Source organism: Microplitis mediator, chromosome 6 (genome assembly GCF_029852145.1).
Source record: "Microplitis mediator isolate UGA2020A chromosome 6, iyMicMedi2.1, whole genome shotgun sequence".
NCBI lineage: Eukaryota > Metazoa > Arthropoda > Insecta > Hymenoptera > Braconidae > Microplitis > Microplitis mediator.
Genome location: NC_079974.1, coordinates 21,276,063 through 21,297,632, shown reverse-complemented (window position 1 = coordinate 21,297,632; position 21,570 = coordinate 21,276,063). Strand labels below are relative to the sequence as shown.

The 21,570-nt window shown below is 29.9% G+C and overlaps 1 protein-coding gene across 1 annotated transcript in view; it reads right to left on the bottom strand.

Moving 5' to 3' along the window:
• The window catches only part of LOC130670649 (netrin-1-like), a 103,562-nt gene that overhangs the window by 49,421 nt on the left and 32,571 nt on the right, over nt 1–21,570 (bottom strand). Inside the window, exon 2 of the mRNA XM_057474099.1 lies at nt 767–955. Coding sequence (XP_057330082.1) covers nt 767–955 — 189 coding nt within the window. The remainder of the gene's footprint in view (nt 1–766; nt 956–21,570) is intronic.

The window sequence follows — 21,570 nt, the reverse complement described above, 5'->3', positions numbered from 1 at the left end:
GGTGTGCAATAATTTATTGTAGATTTTTAAAAAAATATAATGAGTAGTAAAAATTTAAATCACGATTTGAATTTAAAAAAAATTTTGTTACAAAAAATAACTTAAATAGTTTAGGACAAGTAGTACAATTCAAATGTAACTTTGTCGTCACGTACTAGTCGAATATCTTGGTTATATTGCTTAACCTGTGCACCGGCAAGTGGCTGCTGATGCTGGTATATATTTGAGTGTGGTAAGATTTTAAAGTCTCGAGTAATGTATATAGGGAGCAAAGTAGGCGGAGGTTAAAACGGAATAGAACGAGACGACACGTAGCCGCAGTTTCCGAGTGGTACTTTAGGTAAAAGCCTCAAGTAGTTTTGAGATTCGAATAGGAATAGAAATAGGAATAGGAAATTCCATGACATCCTTTGAATGATCCACCGAGCAAATTAACGATTCCCTTTGCTCTTTGATGATATTAATGTTCTGTTCCTTGAGCCAGTCGGGGAATTCCAGCTTGTAAATTCTACTACATCTATATCTTTACCTAAACACAAAACGTGGACAGGGTCTAGGTCTAGGGCTGGCTATTGAGGTTGTGTCCGCGGGACTTGATATTGTTTATCATAAATTGTCAGGTCATGTTTGAATAATATCAGACAAAAGTGAAGCTGAGGTTTTTGCGGTGAACCGCAGTACAGGAACGTCTTTCAGCGGTGTTTCTAAGTTGTTGTATTGGGGCGGAAAAGGGTTTCTGTGCAATTTAACAATGTGGTTTACTCACGTTTACAAGCCTTGCGGTGGGTGATCGGTTTTGTTGGATCTCTGTAGTAGCCCTCACGACAGTAATGGCAGTGTCTTCCTGCAGTAAAGTGTCTACATGACAGACATACGCCTCCGCTTACACGTCCCGACAGCTTGTATAGTTCCACATTAAAACGGCATTTTCGGGCGTGAAGATTACAGTTGCATACTAAAAACCAAACATCATTAATTATTCATTACCATTATGTCATTTTTTTTTGCAATTTATAATTAATTTAAATTTTTACCATAAAAAAAGATTTTTATTTTACGGATTGAAAGAAAATTCCAAGTCTTGTACTTAGACGCAGACAATTATTTTTATTTGACGTACAAATTTAAATTGTGTACTCAAAAATTTTGCAATTAAAATTTTTACTCAAAAATATTTTTTTAGAAAAATATAAATTAGAATTTTTTGAATGATTTTTGTTTATAGAAATTTTTATATTTAGAATTTAAAAAAAAAATTTTTGAACCTTGAAAAAAATCCATGCCCTGTATTCGAACCTGGACATAATTATTCCGAATCCTGTCACTGGCTTTCAAACATTTAAAAACTTAAATCACTCACATAATTTAATATAATGATTGTTTATTCTATTGACTAACTATAAAAAAGTCCATACATGATTTATGAAGAAAAAAAATATACAGACACATATATGTACATTATATTTGAATAGCTCTCAAGTCATATTGAAAGTATCGGTGACTCAAGGCAACCGCACGAGGTAACAAAAGCCTCTCTATATATACAGTTAAAGTAGTGGTTATTCTTTGGAGAGAAGAATTGAATTCATTCTGCCATCTAGAGATGCTACAAGGGACCAAGTAGAGGGAGAAAGCCGCGGTCTAGGTAACCCAGTCCGAGAAAAAGACGAGGACAAGAAAAACGTAGTTCTCTCAAGTATCATCGATGTCACGTTTTCGTTAGTCGACTTTTTCACGTCCTCTCGTTTCTTTATTTTTTATTTTATTTTTTTTCCCCGTCATTTTATACCCATTTTTTTATTTTTATTCTCATTCTCTTCCTGGCTCATCGAAAACGACGTGAAAGGCAAACGGACCACTTTCGTGTCTGCATTTTTTTATCCACGTACAATGTAATCCCCACAAAAAATAATAATATTTAATACTAATACTTCATGTTAAATCCTATATTTTATCGTTAGCTCTATAAAAACTAGTGACGAAAATTTTTAAAACTCAGAATGTTACGTAAAGATCGAAAAAAACAGATAAATCTTAGAAACAGGTAGCCGGAATTTTTTATTTTCACAAATACCGATTGATATTTAAATATTTTTATCGTGTTTCCAAGACCTAAAATAAGATTAAAAAATTTTCTACAAGATAATTTAATCGGTAGCTTGTTTTCGGTTGTAATAATTTGTAGCAACAAAAAAAGTTACAATTTTTTCATCATTTTGGGATGACCATTTTGCAACACCTCCTCTATATACGTCAGTAAAATATTTTTATTCCAAAGTAGTGAGATATTTTTGCTCAGATTATTGTCATCAATAAAAAATTTCAATTCAAAATGTCCAAAAAGAAAATTTCAAATTACTTTCGATGCTAATTTTTTAACGAGATAATTGGTGGCTTTTTTTTGGGTTGCAATAATTTGTAACAACAAAAAAAAGTTACAATTTTTTCATCATTTTAGGATGACCATTTTGCAACACCTCTATATACGTCAGTAAAATATTTTTACTCCAAAATAGTGAGATATTTTTGCCCAGATAAAATTTCAATTCAAAATGTCAGAAAAATTTTTTTCAAATTACTTTCGATGCTAATTTTTAACGAGATAATTGTTGGCTTGTTTTCGGTTGCAATAATTTGTAACAACAAAAAAAAGTTACAATTTTTTCATCATTTTATGATGACCATTTTGCAACACGCCTCTATATACGTCAGTAAAATATTTTTACTCCAAAATAGTGAGATATTTTTGCCCAGATAAAATTTCAATTCAAAATGTCAGAAAAATTTTTTTCAAATTACTTTCGATGCTAATTTTTAACAAGATAATTGTTGGCTTGTTTTCGGTTGTAATAATTTGTAACAACAAAAAAAAGTTACAATTTTTTCATTATTTTGGGATGACCATTTTGCAACACCTCCTCTATATACGTCAGTAAAATATTTTTACTCAAAAATAGTGAGATATTTTTGCCCAGATAAAATTTCAATTCAAAATGTCAGAAAAATTTTTTTCAAATTACTTTCGATGCTAATTTTTTAACGAGATAATTGGTGGCTTGTTTTCGGTTACAATAATTTGTACCAAGATAAAAATAATAATAAATTTAAAGTGAAAAATACCGATAATAATCTGTTGTGTTTTAAAAAGTCGATCTGAGCGATCGATTGAACGATCAGTCGATAGATTATCACCAGTATAAATAAAGTTTCGGCAAATAGCTACTGAAAGAGATACTCTGGTTGATTTTAGAGTTAAAGTTCCTGTTATTAGTCAATGCCGCTTACATGCTGGCTGATGCCGAAACCAATAAATAGCCCGGGGATATTTTTGATCGCTCACTCAAGATAACTATTTTTATCACGAGCTGATCAATGATCGATAGCTCGGATTTACTTTTTTTGCCGCCAAAAATTTTCTTCAGTACTTTTTTTTGAATTTTTGTTTCTGATCTGCTCTTTTATTCATGACCAGAGCCCTCGGGTGTGACAACCCCAGAAGATGCGCGTAGCGGTCGCTCGAGATTTTAAAACATCTCCCTTGGTACATTCTTATCTTCTTAACATCGCTGTCGTCTCTGTATAGCGGTAGTGGTAGTTGTAGTTGTGGATTTCATTCGGTTATATTACGAAAACCAAAAAACTCGTGAACGTTATCTCTCTCTATATACATTTAAGTTGGCTGGTAGGTTATACTAACGAGCTGACAGGGTATCCTCTGTTGTCTCCAAGGACCAAAGTCCGTGTTCTCCACGTGCTCTTTTACTCAATGGCTTCTTGCTCTCAGTATATACATATATATGTATATATAAAAAAAAAAAATAATATAAAAAGGCAAAGTAAGCCAATGCAATAAGAAGACTCATTTTCATTTATGTTAGAGATAAGACACTAGTCTTATTTCCTATTGGATATATTCTACTACGAAATTACATTAGCCTTGAATTCAAATCGTAGAGAAAATTGCCGATAAATAAAATTAAACAATTAAATATTTTTTTTGTTTTATTTTTATACGATAAGTATTATTTATTTTCACATTACACTTTTGTTGCGAGTAATGACGCTGATCGTTAAAGTAACAAATAAAATAAAATACTTAAATAATTGCTCTTGTTCACGAGGACTTGCACTGTACTTATTTCTTTGTTATTTTATTTTTAATGCCCACTCAATTTTTAAGATGAAGTAATTTTTTTTTTTGTGAGGAGAAACGGAAATTATAAAGTGTAATTTATAATTACGGTTAATTTCGTAATTTACTTTTCAAAATAAAATTTTTAACTGAATTATTTCAGGGCAAAATGGGTCACTACTAAAAAAAGTTACTGTTTAAAAATTTTTAGGTACAGAAAAGAAGGGTGGGGTAAGAGAAAAAAATTCTCCCATTGGGCAAAATTTTTTGCTCAATTTTAAAAGGCGTTGGTAGCCATTTGAAATTTCCCATTTAAATAACATGCGAAAAAAATTTTTTTAATTAAAAATATTATAACTTTTGAACCGTGTGAAATAAAAATTTGGCTCTAGAATATTCTTGTAGGGCATTAAATTTCTTAAAAGAAAGTCCTGGGAGTCGAATTTGTAAACTTGATATTTCGTATACTAAAAGGCCATCAAAGTCTAGAGTAAACAGAATCATACAAATTTAAGGCTTTATTATTAAAAATATCAATACTACGAGAAAATTTGTTTTACATGTAGTGTAATGGAATCACCAACAATATCCACGTTGTAACAAATAATATTTTGTTATCGATCACAATAAAAGAAAAGTATTTGGAAAATCCAAATAAAGCTTTAAATTTGTATGATTCTGTTTACTCTAGACTTTGATAGCTTGTGAGTATACGAAATATCAAGTTTACAAATTCGACTCTCAGGACTTTCTTTTAAGAAATTTAATGCCCTACAAGAATATTCTAGAGCCAAATTTTTATTTCACACGGTTCAAAAGTTATAGTATTTTTAATCAAAAAAAATTTTTTTGCATGTTATTTAAATGGGAAATTTAAAATGTTTACCGACACCTTTTAAAATTGAGCTAAAAATTTTGTTCAACGGGAGAATTTTTTTCTCGATATATAGGTCCTTTTTAAGACGTAAATTCGATAGGTTGGTTTTTTTGGCTCATCTTATTAATCACGGAGTAAAATGGTCATCTATAAATTTTATCTCATCAAAATTTTTTATATTTTATTGTGATAATTTTGCCCCGGTTGGCTGACTTGCCCCATCCTCTTTTAAATTCAATCATGAATTTTTTTAAACAAAATTTTTTTTTACTGTGATTTTGCCTCAGTTTCTAATTACAATTTATGAATTTAAATATGAAAAAAATTAATCAACGCGTAAAAAGTGAATAAGAGCAAATGCAATTATTTAATGAAAAGTAAAAATAATAAATAGAGACATTAAATAATATTAAAAACAAACATTTATCTCAACCCAACTCATTAAAAGTCCCACCTTCCTGTCAACATATTCCCGTGTATATTTTTCATTTTCTCACTTCCTCGTATTTATATTATTTTTTTAACATTACACCTCTGTATCAACAGCAGTTATGTAGCCGGCAGGCCCTCAACTCACCTGCAGGTATAGCTCTAAATTAAACACCAGCTATTTATTATCACCTTTTAAAATACAGAGATAGTACGGTTGGCTTGATACCCAACAGTTAAGCCAACCCGTCTTGTCTTATAAAGTCAAAGAAAGCATAAGCTTATTCTGGAATTTAGTTTTTTAAAAACCGTCTCGTTAGTGTTGCTGCCATACCTACACTAATTATTGTCTTTTTGTCGAGCGACATTTTATCACAGCGCAACTGATAATACTCGTTATGTCGTGACACTTTTACAAAAGTTACTTTACCTTAAACTACTACTGTGAGCCAGGACATTCAGCACAGTAGAGCACAGTAGTGTTGTACTACGGTTCGTTTACTCTGATACTAAAACAACGTCGGGATGTCGTTGAGAAATTGTCGCGTTCACTCGACCATGATTCTTGTTATGTCCGGAAATTTTTGTTTTCTTAACTTTTATTTATTTACTTTGTTAATTCGAGATATTTACTACTTACTTTTATAAATTACTTATATATTTTTTTAAAAATAATTCAAATTTTTTTTCAAATTCTTTGGCGGGAATTTTATAACTTTTTAAAGTGAATTTAAAATAGTGATAGATAAATGATTGTAAAAAAAAAAAAACATATTTTTTATGTAAGTTAATGAACGACTTTTAATTTAAAACGTGATACGAAAACCTGGCAAAATAATTAATTAAAAGCCGACACCGTCGGATCCTTTTGCTGCGGTTTACCGCCGAGGTTTAGCGGGTAACCATCACCAGTAAGAAATAATAAAAATAACGTTTAAAATATTTTTTAACAAATAAAGTAAAAAGTTAACGTTTAAAAGATGCAATTTTTCGGGTATTTTAATTCCTCGCAGGCTGTAATTTTATCTTAGCTGTGGGAAATCATGGACAAATTGGTTCATTTAGTGGTCGAATTAACTTCGGTAACGTACTACTTTATACCCTCCTATTCTCTCTTACAGCAGTAGCATACCTCCAGTGACTATAAATTTACGATGTACGAAACTTAGCCACAGCTCTATATTACTCAAAACTTTTCCAATTTATCTCAAAAAGTACTTTGTACCCCGTCGTAAAAAATAATGATTAATTATCCGTTCGAGTACAAATAGCAGTTACATTCTTACCATACCAACTTTTTTTCTCCCTCTTTACTCTTATTCAGTCTGGCTCGGGGTTTGACTCTGGAATTTCCTAACTTTTTTCACAAATTGGTACATCTATCTCAACACAATAATTAAAATTTTTCCTATTCAATAAAACCTCAATTGACCCGAGTCGAAATATTGGACACAAATTGAACGTTCTTAACGTTTTAAATGTAAATTGAACGTTTTGAACGTAGATTGGAGTATCATAAATTGAAAACATATTTATCATAAAACTAAAACCTATTTATACTTACAATAAGAAAACATAAGCATACCAAAAAATTTTTTTCATCGAATTTGTACTCCTGGATTATAATCACGTCAATTCCCTACACTGAAAAAAAGATTTATTTGAGCCAACTAAGATTTATTTGAGCCAAAGATATCGTATACTTGGATATGGCCAAATAAATATTTAATTGTGAGAAAGATATAATATATTTGAGTAGTTTAATTGCGTGAAATAAGTGATTTATTTATGGTAGAGAAATGATCCAATAGCTACAAATAAATAAGGGCTTCAAATATATGTATAGTATCGCCAAATTTTAGGTTCTTTGTCACAAATTTAATATCTTTACCACAAATATATCATTTACTTACCACAAATAAATTATATATTTTTGTCAAATTATAAAATTATTTGAATCAACTGTCATATTTTGTTGTACCAAATATTTTTATTTGTCATTAAAAAATATTGAAAAAAAGCCACAAATAAATTGATTTATTTGAGACAAATATTTCTTTTTTTTAGTGTAAAATTTTGTCGTCTGCTTTTCTGGCTTTTAAATAAAGAATTCGTATTTTGAAAAAAAATTTTTTTCAGTTTCATATTTCTATCTTTAACACTATATGTGTATATTTGTTCATATATTATGATATCAAGGTGATGAAAATTGTGATTACAAATATTGAAATAAATAAATTAATGTTATCATTAAACTATAATCATAACTCATGAAATTACCAATTTTTTATGAATCAAAATATAAAAAAATCGTTCAATTTACTTTCAAATCGTTTTAAACGTTCAGATTACGTTTAAAACGTTAGGAAAGTTCAACTTACGACTAAAATTTCGACTCGGGAACTTCAGGCTTCTTGGAAGTAGATGTAAAATATATGAAAAAAATTTTCTTTGCTGACAAAAAAAATGACACTAATCGTTAGTAATTAAGTGTCTTTAATTATGCAAAGTGTTGATAATTTATATGATTACAAATTTATTTGATAATAATAATAATGAATTTTGGTGACTTTCTCTAGAGGTATGGGCATAATAAGTCGACACAATCCATTTAACCACGTAGCTGTAATTCACAATGTTAATTCCTTAATTAGAAACGCGGCAGGCGACCCTTCAACACATTACTTTGATCGCTGGATAATGACCGAGTCGTTTATTCATGTCGGTATTCCTTTGAGAGCTCAGACTGTTCCTTATATTTTCAGTCTTTATTTTCACTCTTCTCTCAATCGTTTTATCGTTATATTATTTCTCACTGCTATATGTATGTATATACACTGACTGACTGACTGGGAGATTGACTGAATCGAAAAGCCGGTGGTCGAAGTCGTAATTGTGCGCGGGCGTTTGCGTTTTCTCTCAACTTTAAATCGGTTTTTCTTTGAATTTCAATTTATCTTTATCGTGCATGTATATATTTATATTAATATTCATATATGAGTATATTGTTGTACAGTTATTACCGGCTAACCTGCATGTACATTTCATTCGAGGGTTCGAGCTCCCAGAACCTCTATAACTCGAACGGTATATAAGTATTACATGGCATTACAACAAATTATTTATATAAAAGGCTTTGAAAGACGGATACATTAATGATAATAATAGAGATAAATACACCTGTATATTGTCTGGTCTGGAATTTAATATTTTATTTTGAAATAAAGATGAGGAAAATTATTTTACATCACTACAATTTCATTATTATCAGAAGTTATTTTGAATTTCCAACGCTAATATTATTTTATTTATAATATTTACTTTAAAATACTAATTAATAAATCAATTTCTCACTAAATTGCGATTAATTATTAAAATTTTTTTTTTTTTAATTATTGCCAACTAATTTGAGTGAAATTCATTTTAAAAATAAAATTTTGGAGATGCCCGGTCCAAAAATAAAACTTGATTTAGACTTGGTTCATCAAGTCGAAATTTGGAGCCGTTTTTCGCAAGACAAACTCGACTTTTTTTTACGGAGATATGAAATATATTAAGTTTTCGCCTTGGTTCAGACTTAACTGGCTTACTTAGTCACGATTTAAGACGAAAAAGTCAACATCAAGTCGAAATTGACTTGATGTAGACTTATTCGACTTAAATTATAAGGCGAAAAAGTCAAAACTAAGGTGAAATAATTTTGATATATTAAGGCGAAAGTAAGGCGAATTAATCACTTTTTTTGGACTTGGTTTAGCAAGTCAAAAATAAGATAAATGACTATCGTGCTCGAAGTAAAGACGAATAAGATCAAACTAAGATAAAAAAATATGAATAAGTTCAAAAAAGTTCAAAAAGTTGAAAAAAATTTAATTTAAGTCGAAAAAGTCGAGATCTTATCGAAAAATCGTCGGCAAATGGATAACTTCAAAAGAATATAAGGCGAAGCGAGCCTGAATCAAGTTTTATTTTTGACCCGGGTGGTTTCGGATTTTGAAGTTTTTTAAAAATAATTTTGAATGGCCCGAATCGCCCCCATGGTCCGGCAAAAATAAAACTGATGACGCATTTCAATTCGATATACGTAATTTTTTTATCAGTTCTTAGGATATTAAAATATATATGGATAATCTTATCGGTTTTTTTGATAAAAAGGTAAAAATCATTTATTACTTCTGGTAATTATACCCATTAAAAGAACGTCACCAAAGTTACAAACGTTTTATCTATAATTAATAAATTCTTAATCAGTTGCTTGTGAGCATAGCTCGCGTTGAGTCACATCTGTCTAGTTTTATTGAACAAAAATTTTTTAAATAAAAAAATAATTGAATTTTTTAAAAAATGAATCTCAAAAATTTTATATATTTGATATTCGTACTTTGTGTTACTTCGGCATTAGCAATGGTATGTTTTGATAATCATTTAACGTTTGTGGTTACATTAAATTAATTAAATATTAATATTATTTAATAGACCAACTCAGCAGAGCAAAATTTAATAGACAAGGAACATAAAATTGTAAAAAGACAAGATATTTACTTTGATTGGATCTTGGGACCTGGTTACTTTAACGGAAATTCTTTACCATCGATAGAAAATTCAACAGCATATTTTGTTTGAATAAATATCTATTTTCTAAACAATGTTAATTAGAAAAATAAAAAAATAACGAGTAAAAAGTATCAATATCTAATAAAAGAAAATTAAATAATAAATTGATATTAAATTTATTTATACAAAATGATGACGGAATTCGACATTGGACAAAAATATATTTTTCTACGCCGTAATTCCAAGTTTATAAAAATAATTTTTTTTAATTTATCGAATTTTTACAAAAATCGGGAAAAATTTCGAATCACACGTTTCGATATTTTTAAGGAAAATTCATTAAAATGGGTAATTTTTTATTGAAATAATTATTAATACGTCGCTCAATAATATCATTTCTAGTAAAAAAAAAAAAAACTTTACTAATTACGTTTTCAAAAATAAATAAATAAAAATAACTTCACTAAAAATTTTGTTGACAATAAAAAAAAAATTTTTTAATGGCAACAAAAAATCGTAAAATTTTTTTTTTAAATAACAGATTCCGTTTATCGAATTCGCGGGGCTCTGCCGTAATTACAAAATTTTCTCTTCTTCATTAATTTAAAAACATTCACATAAAAAAAATCTATCACCTTTAATTTCTAACCCTCCAGAAATGATTCTATTCCCGGCATATTGACAGCTATCAGATACTTACATCTATCATAGGGCTTCTATTGTCGACATTAACTTACTCCTCTCTTCCCTCATTCTCAATTTCAACTCCTCTCAACTTCGCACACGTCTGCAGGCACTCGATGTACCTTAACTGGATTATACGACATATCTTCAGTTGAAAATTACCGAGACAGTGGAAAAGGGCCAGCACACAAGCAAGAACACACGATATAACTGTTAAAAGGGTCGTCGCCACTCTTCTATCAGCGTGGCAGTAGCGCATCAGGATGTAGCGGCAACTTAATTCGATCTATTCGCAGTAGAGCTTTTATCGAAGTGGTTAATTGATCGAGTTACACGCTTTGTCTCTGTCAATAAATGACTTTCGTCTGTCCTACATTAATAACTTTTCTATTTCTACAAAGTTATATTTTTTTTAATAAATAAACCAACCCGTCGAAATTTAGAGCCCATTTAGAGCCTTCTAAAGTCGGACCTATTTCGGACTTGGAGGCTCTAAATAGAGTCTGTTTCTACACTGTAAAAAATCACCGGGGTAAGTCCAAGCGGTGTAGGTGTTAAAATTATCGGTGTTAAATTTACCCCCGAAAGCGGTGTGAAAATAACGCCGCCACCGGTGTAAATATTCTGTACCGGTGTTAAAAAAAATTCTCCGGTGTAAAAATAACGCCGCTGCCGGTGTAAATATTCTAGACTGGTGTTAAAATAACGCCACCACCGGTGTAAATATTCTTTACCGGTGTTAAAATATTTTATTGTGTGAATATTTTTACTTACTCGATCACTACACTTGTTGATAAATGATATTTTTTATTAATTTTCATAGAGAACTGATTTTTTTTTGTGTTTTATAATCTTTAAAGTTAATACTCCAAGCGGACGCAATTTACCCCGCTTTTACACCGGTTTGTCCGCTTTTACACCGGTTACCCCGATTTAACACCGTTATTTTTAACACCGGTGTATTACTCCTCCTACACTGGTGTAATTTCATTTTTACACTAGGCGGAGTTAAAACGAGTCCAGTTTTAACACCGCTCTTTTTACAGTGCATGTTAAATTAGGTCCGAGTTTGGTCCCTGAGGTGCTACAAATTTCCGTTTTCAGCACTTACGGGCTCAATGTAGGACCTGATGAAAATTAAAATTAGGTCCGATTTAGGGCCTGTAAGCCCTAGTTTATTGTAATAATAATATTAATAATTATAATATTAATAATAATAGTCAAATTATTAATATTATTAGCACTATTAATATTGTGATTAATAATAATCTATGTTACTCTGGATTTTATTTGCACCTACAATGCTTAAAATAATTTCAATTAACATTATCAAAATATACAGCAAATGCTGTTAATAGTTTAATTTTTTATAACAAATTACAAAAAATTATAACTTCAATTAAAGAAATTAATTATTATTAGTACTTCTTATAATTAAAATAATATTATTTTTCTTTGTGTGATGCATGACAATAAAGTTAGCAGATATTTTAAATTTTTTGATTTTTTTTAACAAAAAAATGAATATTAAAAAAAATATTTTGAAAAATTGCACGTATAGTTTATGAAATTTCCGACATCTGCATTTTTTTAGAAATATTTTTTTTTTATTATTTATCTGTTAAAAAAAATTTTTTTTAATTTCAAATGTCTGCTAACTTTACTATCATGTGTGATGCAGTCGTCATTCTAAAGTTGTTATCATAAACAATTAAACAATTATGGGACTAATATTGTTGGACTTGAAGGCTCAAAATCGGACCTCTCAGTGAATGTTAGGACCTCTGGGTTCAAAGTCGCAGCTACAGGGCTCTAAATCGGATCTATTTAGGGCTAGAGGGGCCTATATAGGCTCTAAATTTCGACTCGGGAACACTCTATTCCATCAATAACAAATAAAAAAGTAAAGACAAATAAATAAAAGCTGTTGATAGTGATAATCAATATTTATTTTGTTTCAAAATTACCCTGCAGAGTCTTAAGAAGGCAAAGAATGTGTGAGTGTATGGTTAAAGGGTGAAAGTTGGTTTGATTTATTGATGTAAAATTAGCTGGTCCATAAAGAGCGAGCGTGTCTACATCTTGGAGGTCCCGTAGGCATCCGTATATTCTTTTCCCATATTTTTATTTACCATCGTCAAACGATATTCTTACATCGAAGCTCATGTGGTAGTATGTTTATGTTGGTATATACTCAGTTAAAAAAATAATAATAAGAAGAAGAAGAAAAATACTCGTAAGAAGAACAAGAAGAAGGTTGTGATGATGATGAAGAACAAGTAAATGCTGCAGAAGTCGTGTGAGTTGTGTATGCGTGCAACACACAAGATGATAATGATGATGAGGGAGGAATATAAAGAGAGTGAGTTGAAGCCAAGTGAGGGTACAATTAACCCCAAGGGTCACCCATCACCGGCAGCATTTTGATGGAATGAGTTTGCATGCTTTTGCTCCTTATACTTAGCTATACGCCTCAGTCTATAGCTGATACTTGTTCCGTATTTTGAATTAGTAGTAGGCCTTACCGATCATCTTTCCCTGCCATATAAATATATGTTTTTTATAGACCCTGTTAAATATTAATTTTTATTTTTTTCGCTATCGGCATATGGGTTTTATATTTATTTTAATTTACGGGGATCTGCGGGCAAATATGTGTGATCGAGGAAGTGTAAAATTGGTTAACAAGAAAAAAAAAATATATATGTATTTCGAGTATAAATGGAGACGGAGGTGATAGAGCGCATTGGTGTCACCGCAAGACACGTGTAAAATACGAAAGCGTAAAATCGCGTTACAAGCTTATAGGATTATGGGAATTAAAATCGGTTCGCTACTGAGAGCTGGGTGTGTGTGCGTTTGTACAAAGGGAGTGTGTATGATGTGTAGATATATCTATGTGCTGTATAAATGGATCTGTAGCTAGAGAGTAGAGGAAAAAGAGGTAATGGAGGCAAAGGTGGGGTGAGTGATCGTCATGTACGAATAAAGGGTACATTTCCCTTTACATTATTCCATATACATGTCGTGATAAAGTCGACTAAGTGCGAAAATCCTATGCACTGATTTTTTTACATGCGTTTTGTTTTGAGTTTTAATTTAATTGTCAATAATGGACTCAACTAATTTCGAACAGACTTTGACACTTTTTTTTTTTAAACTAAAAAATCTGTTATTTTATTTACTGTTTAGTTTCTATTGAATTAAATTCTAATTTGATTTTGTGATTACAGTTAATATATGGGTTAATTAAATTTAAAACTTCGCTGACTTATAAAAAAAAAAAATTCATTGCTATTAATTAAAATTTTGATTACGAATAGAAAAAAAATCAATTGAATATTTGATGTAATAAAGAAGAGTACTGATGTAATGTATGAAATTAAAAAAAAAACATATCCTCGAAGTTTGCGGAGTAAAAAAAATACGGTAACACATGAATTAAAATTTTAATAACAAATGAATTCAGTGGATGATTAATTACCGTATTTTCATCTCTTTGTTTTCGTTTCACTATGAAAACTCTATTTAGCAAATTCAAATTAACGTGAAAATGGTTTGTCGGTTGATATCGTATCCATCGATCTGATATATCCCAACAATCTATCTCTCTCGCGGGACGTTATAAACTCACTCTTTACTCTCCACTCTCCTCTTTTCTCTCTCCGCGAGTTATCTTCATCTCTTTTCCTCTCTTTTGCATACACTCGAGCCTATGCAGCCCCTAGCTATGCTCTGTTGGTAGATAAAATAAAAATTCCCGTGAGCTACAACGCGAACCAGCAGCAGGAACAGCAGCCACAGCGTGCACTGAAAAATTCAACGGTTCTCGCACGCAATTCGCGTTAATTAATCAGTCACTGTTGCGATGTCTGCAGTAGTATTAAAATCCACTACCATACTCGGATGCTACAATATTCAAAATAACTAAATACGAATGCATCATACTCACACATAAATATATATATTTTATTTAACGTAATATATAATATTTAATGAAACTTCGTCGCTTGTAATTGTTTTGAGTGCATACACCAGACATTAAACTTGTTCAAATTTATACACACACGCACACACATCATAATTCATCATTTCGCAGTTACAAAATATCCTCAACTCACGTAAATAATATCGATTTATATTAATAAATATTGTATGTGATCAAATGTTTGATCGTGATCATGCGCCGGGCAGAGTAGAGAAATAGTTACTCTTGTATTACAACAACAGTAGCCGCGAGCTAATGTGTTTGAGGTAGAAACCGGAAGGATTATATTCGGGAAACCCGTTATTTATTACCCGATAAATTACCGGAGCTTCAAACCGATACTAAACACTATGGCGACGGCTGTAGTTGGCTCCAATCGCTAACGAGACGTTACATTAGTGACACGTTATACGTTCGTTATAAAATTGTACTGACGATTCATGACGGCTAACGAGAACTTGTCATCGTTATCGCTTTAATATATAGATATATATTTGACTAAGCCATTTCCCAGGGATTTTTGGTGTTCAAATTTATTTGGTTGGTACGGAAAAAAAAATTTTTTTTATCGTTAACGATGTTAACTAAAATTTTAGAAGGTCGCTTGAAATTTTTCCATATTTGCCGGTTTTGGTGATCAAATATATGCGATATAGTTTTGTGAATTTTTAAAAAAATATTTAAATAGGGGAAGGAGGGGGAAAGGGGGGGGGGTAGGGTAGGCAAAACGGGGTACCCCCAAAATTTGATGAAAAAAAATTTTATATTTTAAATGGTTTTTAAACATTCCAAAATCACTTCTGTAAATATAATTAAGCGTTACTTTGAATTTTTTTTTGGTAAACTTTTTCAAAAATCAATTGTCAGTTGAAAAATATTAATGACGTTTGTTTTATGATAAAAACTATTAAAAATTTTTTTTATTCTTATGTATCCGATAAACATGTAAAATATAATTTTTCTTCATGTAAATTACTTACCAAAAAATTCAACTTAATTAAATTCGTTTAAAATCCAGAAATTTTTTTTTTTACCTTTTTTAGGGGTACCCTTTGCCCGCAGAAATGAAAAATTTTTTTTTTCAACGGTAACTGAAAATTTCTTCTATTTACTTTGAATATCATTGAAAAAACAAGATTTGGCGTATTTGAGTCCTCGAAAACTTGGTATTTCCTTAAGTACCCCCTTTTGCCCCTCCCTCCCCCATTTAAGAACTTTTTTGGAGGTCATAAAATTCTATACAAAATTGTAATTTAACTTTTGAAATTTCAGCTGAAATATTTATTTCCGCAATTCGAGTGGCAAATGGTACAAAACTTTAATTTTGAGCGAGCTATTAAAATTCTAATTACGAGCAGAAGAGAATATACTTTAGTATACTAAATAATTTTGAACGGACAAAATTTTATTTGGAATTATAAATCATAGTTCTGTAGGAAATTAAATTTTTTAGAAAAAATCTGTCAGGGTAAAGTTTGTGTCGAATACTTTGGCAGTTACTAAAGTTCAAATTTATTTTTTATTAAAATGATAATAAAATTACTCTCTGAAGTTTTGACTACGAAAACTTTTGACAATTTCGTTTAAAATTTAATGGCACACACAAGTTTTAGAAGAAATTAATAAATCCACAATTTAAAAATTTTTACTATCAAAATTATAATTCTCAACAGACCGATTTTTTCTACTAATTTCAAAAAATCCAAATCTTAGAATTGTGATTTCATAAAAAACCAAACAGATTTTTAAAAATAAATTAGCAGCGCGGTTAAAGAAATTACAACCCGCATTCTCAGCTGGCAAAATGAAAGTTTTTGTTTTTCCACCATAAAAAAAACGAAATAATAAAGTAAAAAAAACCGGCAATTTACCAAGACAACATATTGATACTTTTTTTATTATCATTCTTCCTTTTTAAAAACATCCAAGATAACATATAAGATAAAACTTTAAATATACATCCAAGATTATTACACACTTTCTGAATTTCATTTCACGTAAAACTTTTTGCCCGCATGCTCTTACTCCCGCTCCAACTTAAAACGATATGTTTATATTTATTTCCTCAAAGCAAGAATTTAAAATTGGCAAACGCTCATTTTTTTTATTCTTATTTTTCACTTAAATTTTAAACTTTATACAAACATAAACATAAAAATAAAATAACAAAAACCAAACTAAACCTACGACATTCTAAATTGAAGCATTTATATATATTATATATATATTTCGGTTAGTCGGACGAGCATGAGTAGAGTAGAGGACAAGTATGAGCCAAAGGTATAAGATTATTCCGAGATGCCGCTTCTTGGATAAGCTGCCTCCAACTTTTGCGGCTTTATAGATCTCCCACACGCTTATATATATATATATACATATATATATAAAGTTACCACACTTTCCAACATGGTATTGCCAGTAAATCGTCCTCATATGCAAGCTTAAATCCAACACAACTTATATATATGTATATATATATATATACATATATATATATATATAAATATATATGTGTACCTGTTATATAGCTAACCGTTCAAACAGCCTTCTATTCGCCGTCTACTCGCTCAAGTCGTGATCATAAATAACACCAACAGCTTTCCCAATTACGTCTCGTCTTAAGAAAAAAAAAAAAAAAAAAAAAGTCAAACTTTTTTTCTCTCATTAATCCTCGATCCTTTGACTACAATATAAACATATTATACTGCGTATGACAACTTTAAACGTTAGCGTACCGCGGCTGGCGCACTGCACATTGACAAATTATTGCACTTAATAAATCGTCTTAACGGTTTTTAAATTTATTTATTTTTTTAATATAAATTAATAACATGTCCGATCTGAACGGCAAACAAATATTTTTTTATTTTTATTTATATTACATTTACATACAAACTATAAATCATAGAAAATATTTATTTTCCGTCTGTCTATCGTCTTAATAAAGTGATTTATGCAATGACTCAGAACTTTTATGAATTCAAAAAGTATTTATTTTTTTATTTTAAAAAAATATGAAAAATTGCTGGATTTAGTGTCACTTATTTTTTTTTTTCTTATAGACTTTTAGAAATATTTAATCGACTGTCTAAATTTCTTTGGGTATTAATTTATCTTGAGTTTAAACCCTTTTTGAAAGACCATTAATCCCTTTCGTTTGACTCTATTGTCGAGGAACAATCGATACTGATTGGTCGATACAATGCAATTAAAATAATATGATAATTTTTTAAATTATTTAATTACTTACTAATTGACTGAGGGAGAAGTGAGACATTATTATTAAAAAATAGAATTTTTTATTTTGCGAACTCTCTATGAACGAAAAAAATCGAGGGTAAAATAGTCAGTCTACCCCCATGGAAAAAATTTATAAAAAAAATATATTAAAAATACATAAAAAATATATAAATGTATATAAAATATGTATGAAAAATATATTTTAAATCGCTAACTTTTAGCCGATTTTCGTATATATTTTATATATTTTAAATATATTAAAAATATATCTTAGAATATATAAAAAATACATGTATAAAAATATACAAAAAAATATATTTTTTTATATTTAAAATATAAAAGAAATATAGACATGGTAATGTAAAAAAAATATATTAGTAATATATTTAAGTTAATCACCAACATAGAAAATGAAATATAAAAAATTTATATCAAAAATTTATTTTTTGTATATTTTTATACATGTATTTTTTATATATTCTAAGATATATTTTTAACATATAAAATATATACGAAAATCGGCCAAAAGTTAGCTATTTAAAATATATTTTTTATACATATTTTATATATATTTATATATTTCTTATGTATTTTTAATATATTTGTTTATATGAAAAATATATTTTTTTTATATTTTAACATATATTTTTTTTATAAATTTTTTTCATGGGGGTATTTTTTTCAGTGTTAAGTTGAACTTTTATTTCAATGAGGCAAAATAGCCACCAGTAATTTATGTATTTTTTAAAATCGTCTTATTAAACCGCGCTCTCCACTACATAAATTAATTTAAAATCATGGGTTAATATTTTATTGAAAGCGAAATTAAAACATTTAAATTTACAAGCTGTTCATGTGCGTCAACTAATGTAGAGGATGAGAGGTTAATGAGAGTAAAATATTAAGTATGAGAAGAAGAATAAGGCACTATGTGAGTGTATGAATGTAGCAACATGTGAATGTGTGTGTGTGTGTGTGCGTTGCTCGGCCCACCGACTGTTTTAATGAGAGTTTAAGTCCGTAAGTAAACGTCGAATAAATCATCCTCGCGGAGTAGCTGCGATGAGAAAGCACCCAGGGTAAGATCCAGTGAATAAGACTAACCCGCATAGTTGAGGTAGCTATTCTAACCAAAACTTCCTGCATTTATTCACCTCTATTGCATAATTTATCCTAGATTCTACGTCATTCCTCATACTCCACTTCTCTTCTCCCTCGTCCTTCTTTTTCACTTTTTTATCCCGCGTTCCATAACTCATTATTAAATATTACTTAATCAAAAGTCTTTTATTAAAATTCAGCGTTACATTTTTTTTCTTCCAATTATAGACCGCATTTGCTATTTTATTAAAAATATTTAAAAAATAACATTTTCATTTTTTTCCAGTCTGAGAATAAAAAGCAAAATTTTATGGAAATTTAAAATTTAATCAGGATCAAAAAATTAAATTTTTTACTTAGCCCCCGTCTCTCCCCTTCCTTATGTCTATTATTTAAATTAATAAACTTTGAAAAAAATTTCATTAACAAATAAAATATCCATAAATTTAAATATCAGTCAGAAAACAAACAATAAAAAATTATAATCCACTACTATAATAACCTGACTAATAAAACAAAGTTTAAAAAAAAAATTGATCCTTTGTAAAAATAGGAGACTAGTTTATCGCATATTTACACTTGATATCTAAACTTTTAACGCAGTCTACACACAGCGAGCGATTCTCGGGGGATTTTTTTATAGCATCCAATAACGCCACGTAAAGAAGCAATATAAAGCAAGAAAGTTAAAGCTATTCAGTCCAGCAAAGCTTTTCATCCCCTTGCCCCCCTCTCTTGCCGTCCAAGCAAGCGCGCAAATAAATAAAAAATATAAACCGATAATACAAAAATAATAAACCACAAATAATATTTAAATCCCTCTGTATACCCACATATTCGACGCAATAAAATTTATTTAGGGGTCGCGACGTGAAAAAAGGTGACGGATAAACGATTAGGGGAGTTATAAAACAGTGACGGTGCATATTATTACAAATTAAAGCTGTCCCGGTCTGTCACAGCGCATTTGTATATATGTATTATATATATATCCCAGGGTGAGAGTTAAAATATATAAGCGGAGTGGAGTTTTATTTGTGAATGCGTTGTTGTAGTTGTCGTCATACTCTAGGCCGCGCACCCTAGCCCCAGCTAATTGTCAGCTGGATGATCGATGCGTGACGTTATTCGGCCACGTAAACTGCCCATTTGCTTCATATATATATTCTCCGGGGAGTAAAATAGTCTTTAACATTCTCTCCGTCTCATTTTATCTTAACTCGGATATTTCTGCACCCTCGACGGAAATTCCCGCACGCTTTAGTGCAACCCCTACGATAGAGTTCGCCTTCTATGCTAGATGCCTACATATCTATATGTATATATATATGTATGTAGATATATGTAGGTAGGGATGTATGGATGTATATATGTAGTGGGTTCGCGCGTGCCCACGCGCTCAGCGAGTTATCGCTTTCATTAACTGAACAATGGAACCAATTTGCCTCAGGAGGTACTTGCGTGCTCGACACACCAGACACTCGGAGCTGGATTCTGTACGGTGCTACAGAGTCAAAGAGAAAGACGATAGTCTTGATGACAGCAGTAATTTCTGATGTACTGTTATTTTATTAGTCTTAGGTACCAGTACTGATGGTACTACACCACTACTACTTGTTGTATAACTTGTAAAATGAGCATAGATTTTGTATTTAGACGTGAGCTTTCTATTGTTGTGTACTTATGCTCTTTTGAATTATATAGTTTCAAATTACATGTTTTATTGTATTTTTTTACATGAGAGAAAGGATTTAATCTTAGGTTACATCAAAGTATACTTTCTTGCTATTAAAGATATTTTAATTTTTAATACACGCTGAGAATTTTACGGTATTTTTTGCATAAAAAATTTATAGAAAAATTACTATATATACCCATAGTAACATGAGGACAGTATGGAATTATCGTACAAATTACCGATACTGTAGAAATTTTTAAAATACATCGAACAGAATTTACAATGATCCTGAAGTTAGCAGACAATTGAAAATTTTCGGATTTTTTTTTTTAACAAAACAATTACAAAAAAATGAAAACTAATAATTTGCACATGTAGAAAATTTTAAAAACTACAGGTGCAATTTTTTCAAATTTTTTTTTTTTATAATTTATTGTCTAAAATAAAATCCAAAAATTATTAGACGTCGGCTAACTTCAGTATCATAATTTACAAGGTGCATTGTAATTTTGACAAAGCTACAGATGAAATTTATGTCAACTGCATACTTAAGATTCTGATTTAACCTAAAAAATTTTACTGTGCAGTTGGTATAAATTTAATCTGTTGCTTTGTCAAAATTACAATGCACCTTGTAAATTATGATACTGAAGTTAGCTGACGTCTTATAATTTTTGGATTTTATTTTAGACGGTAAATTATAAAAAAAAAAAATTTGAAAAAATTGCACCTGTAGTTTTTAAAATTTTCAACATGTGCATATTTTTAGTTTTCATTTTTTTGTAATTGTTTTGTTGAAAAAAAAAATCCGAAAATTTTTAATTGTCTGCTAACTTCAGGATCATTGTAAATTCTGTTCGATGTATTTTAAAAATTTCTACAGTATC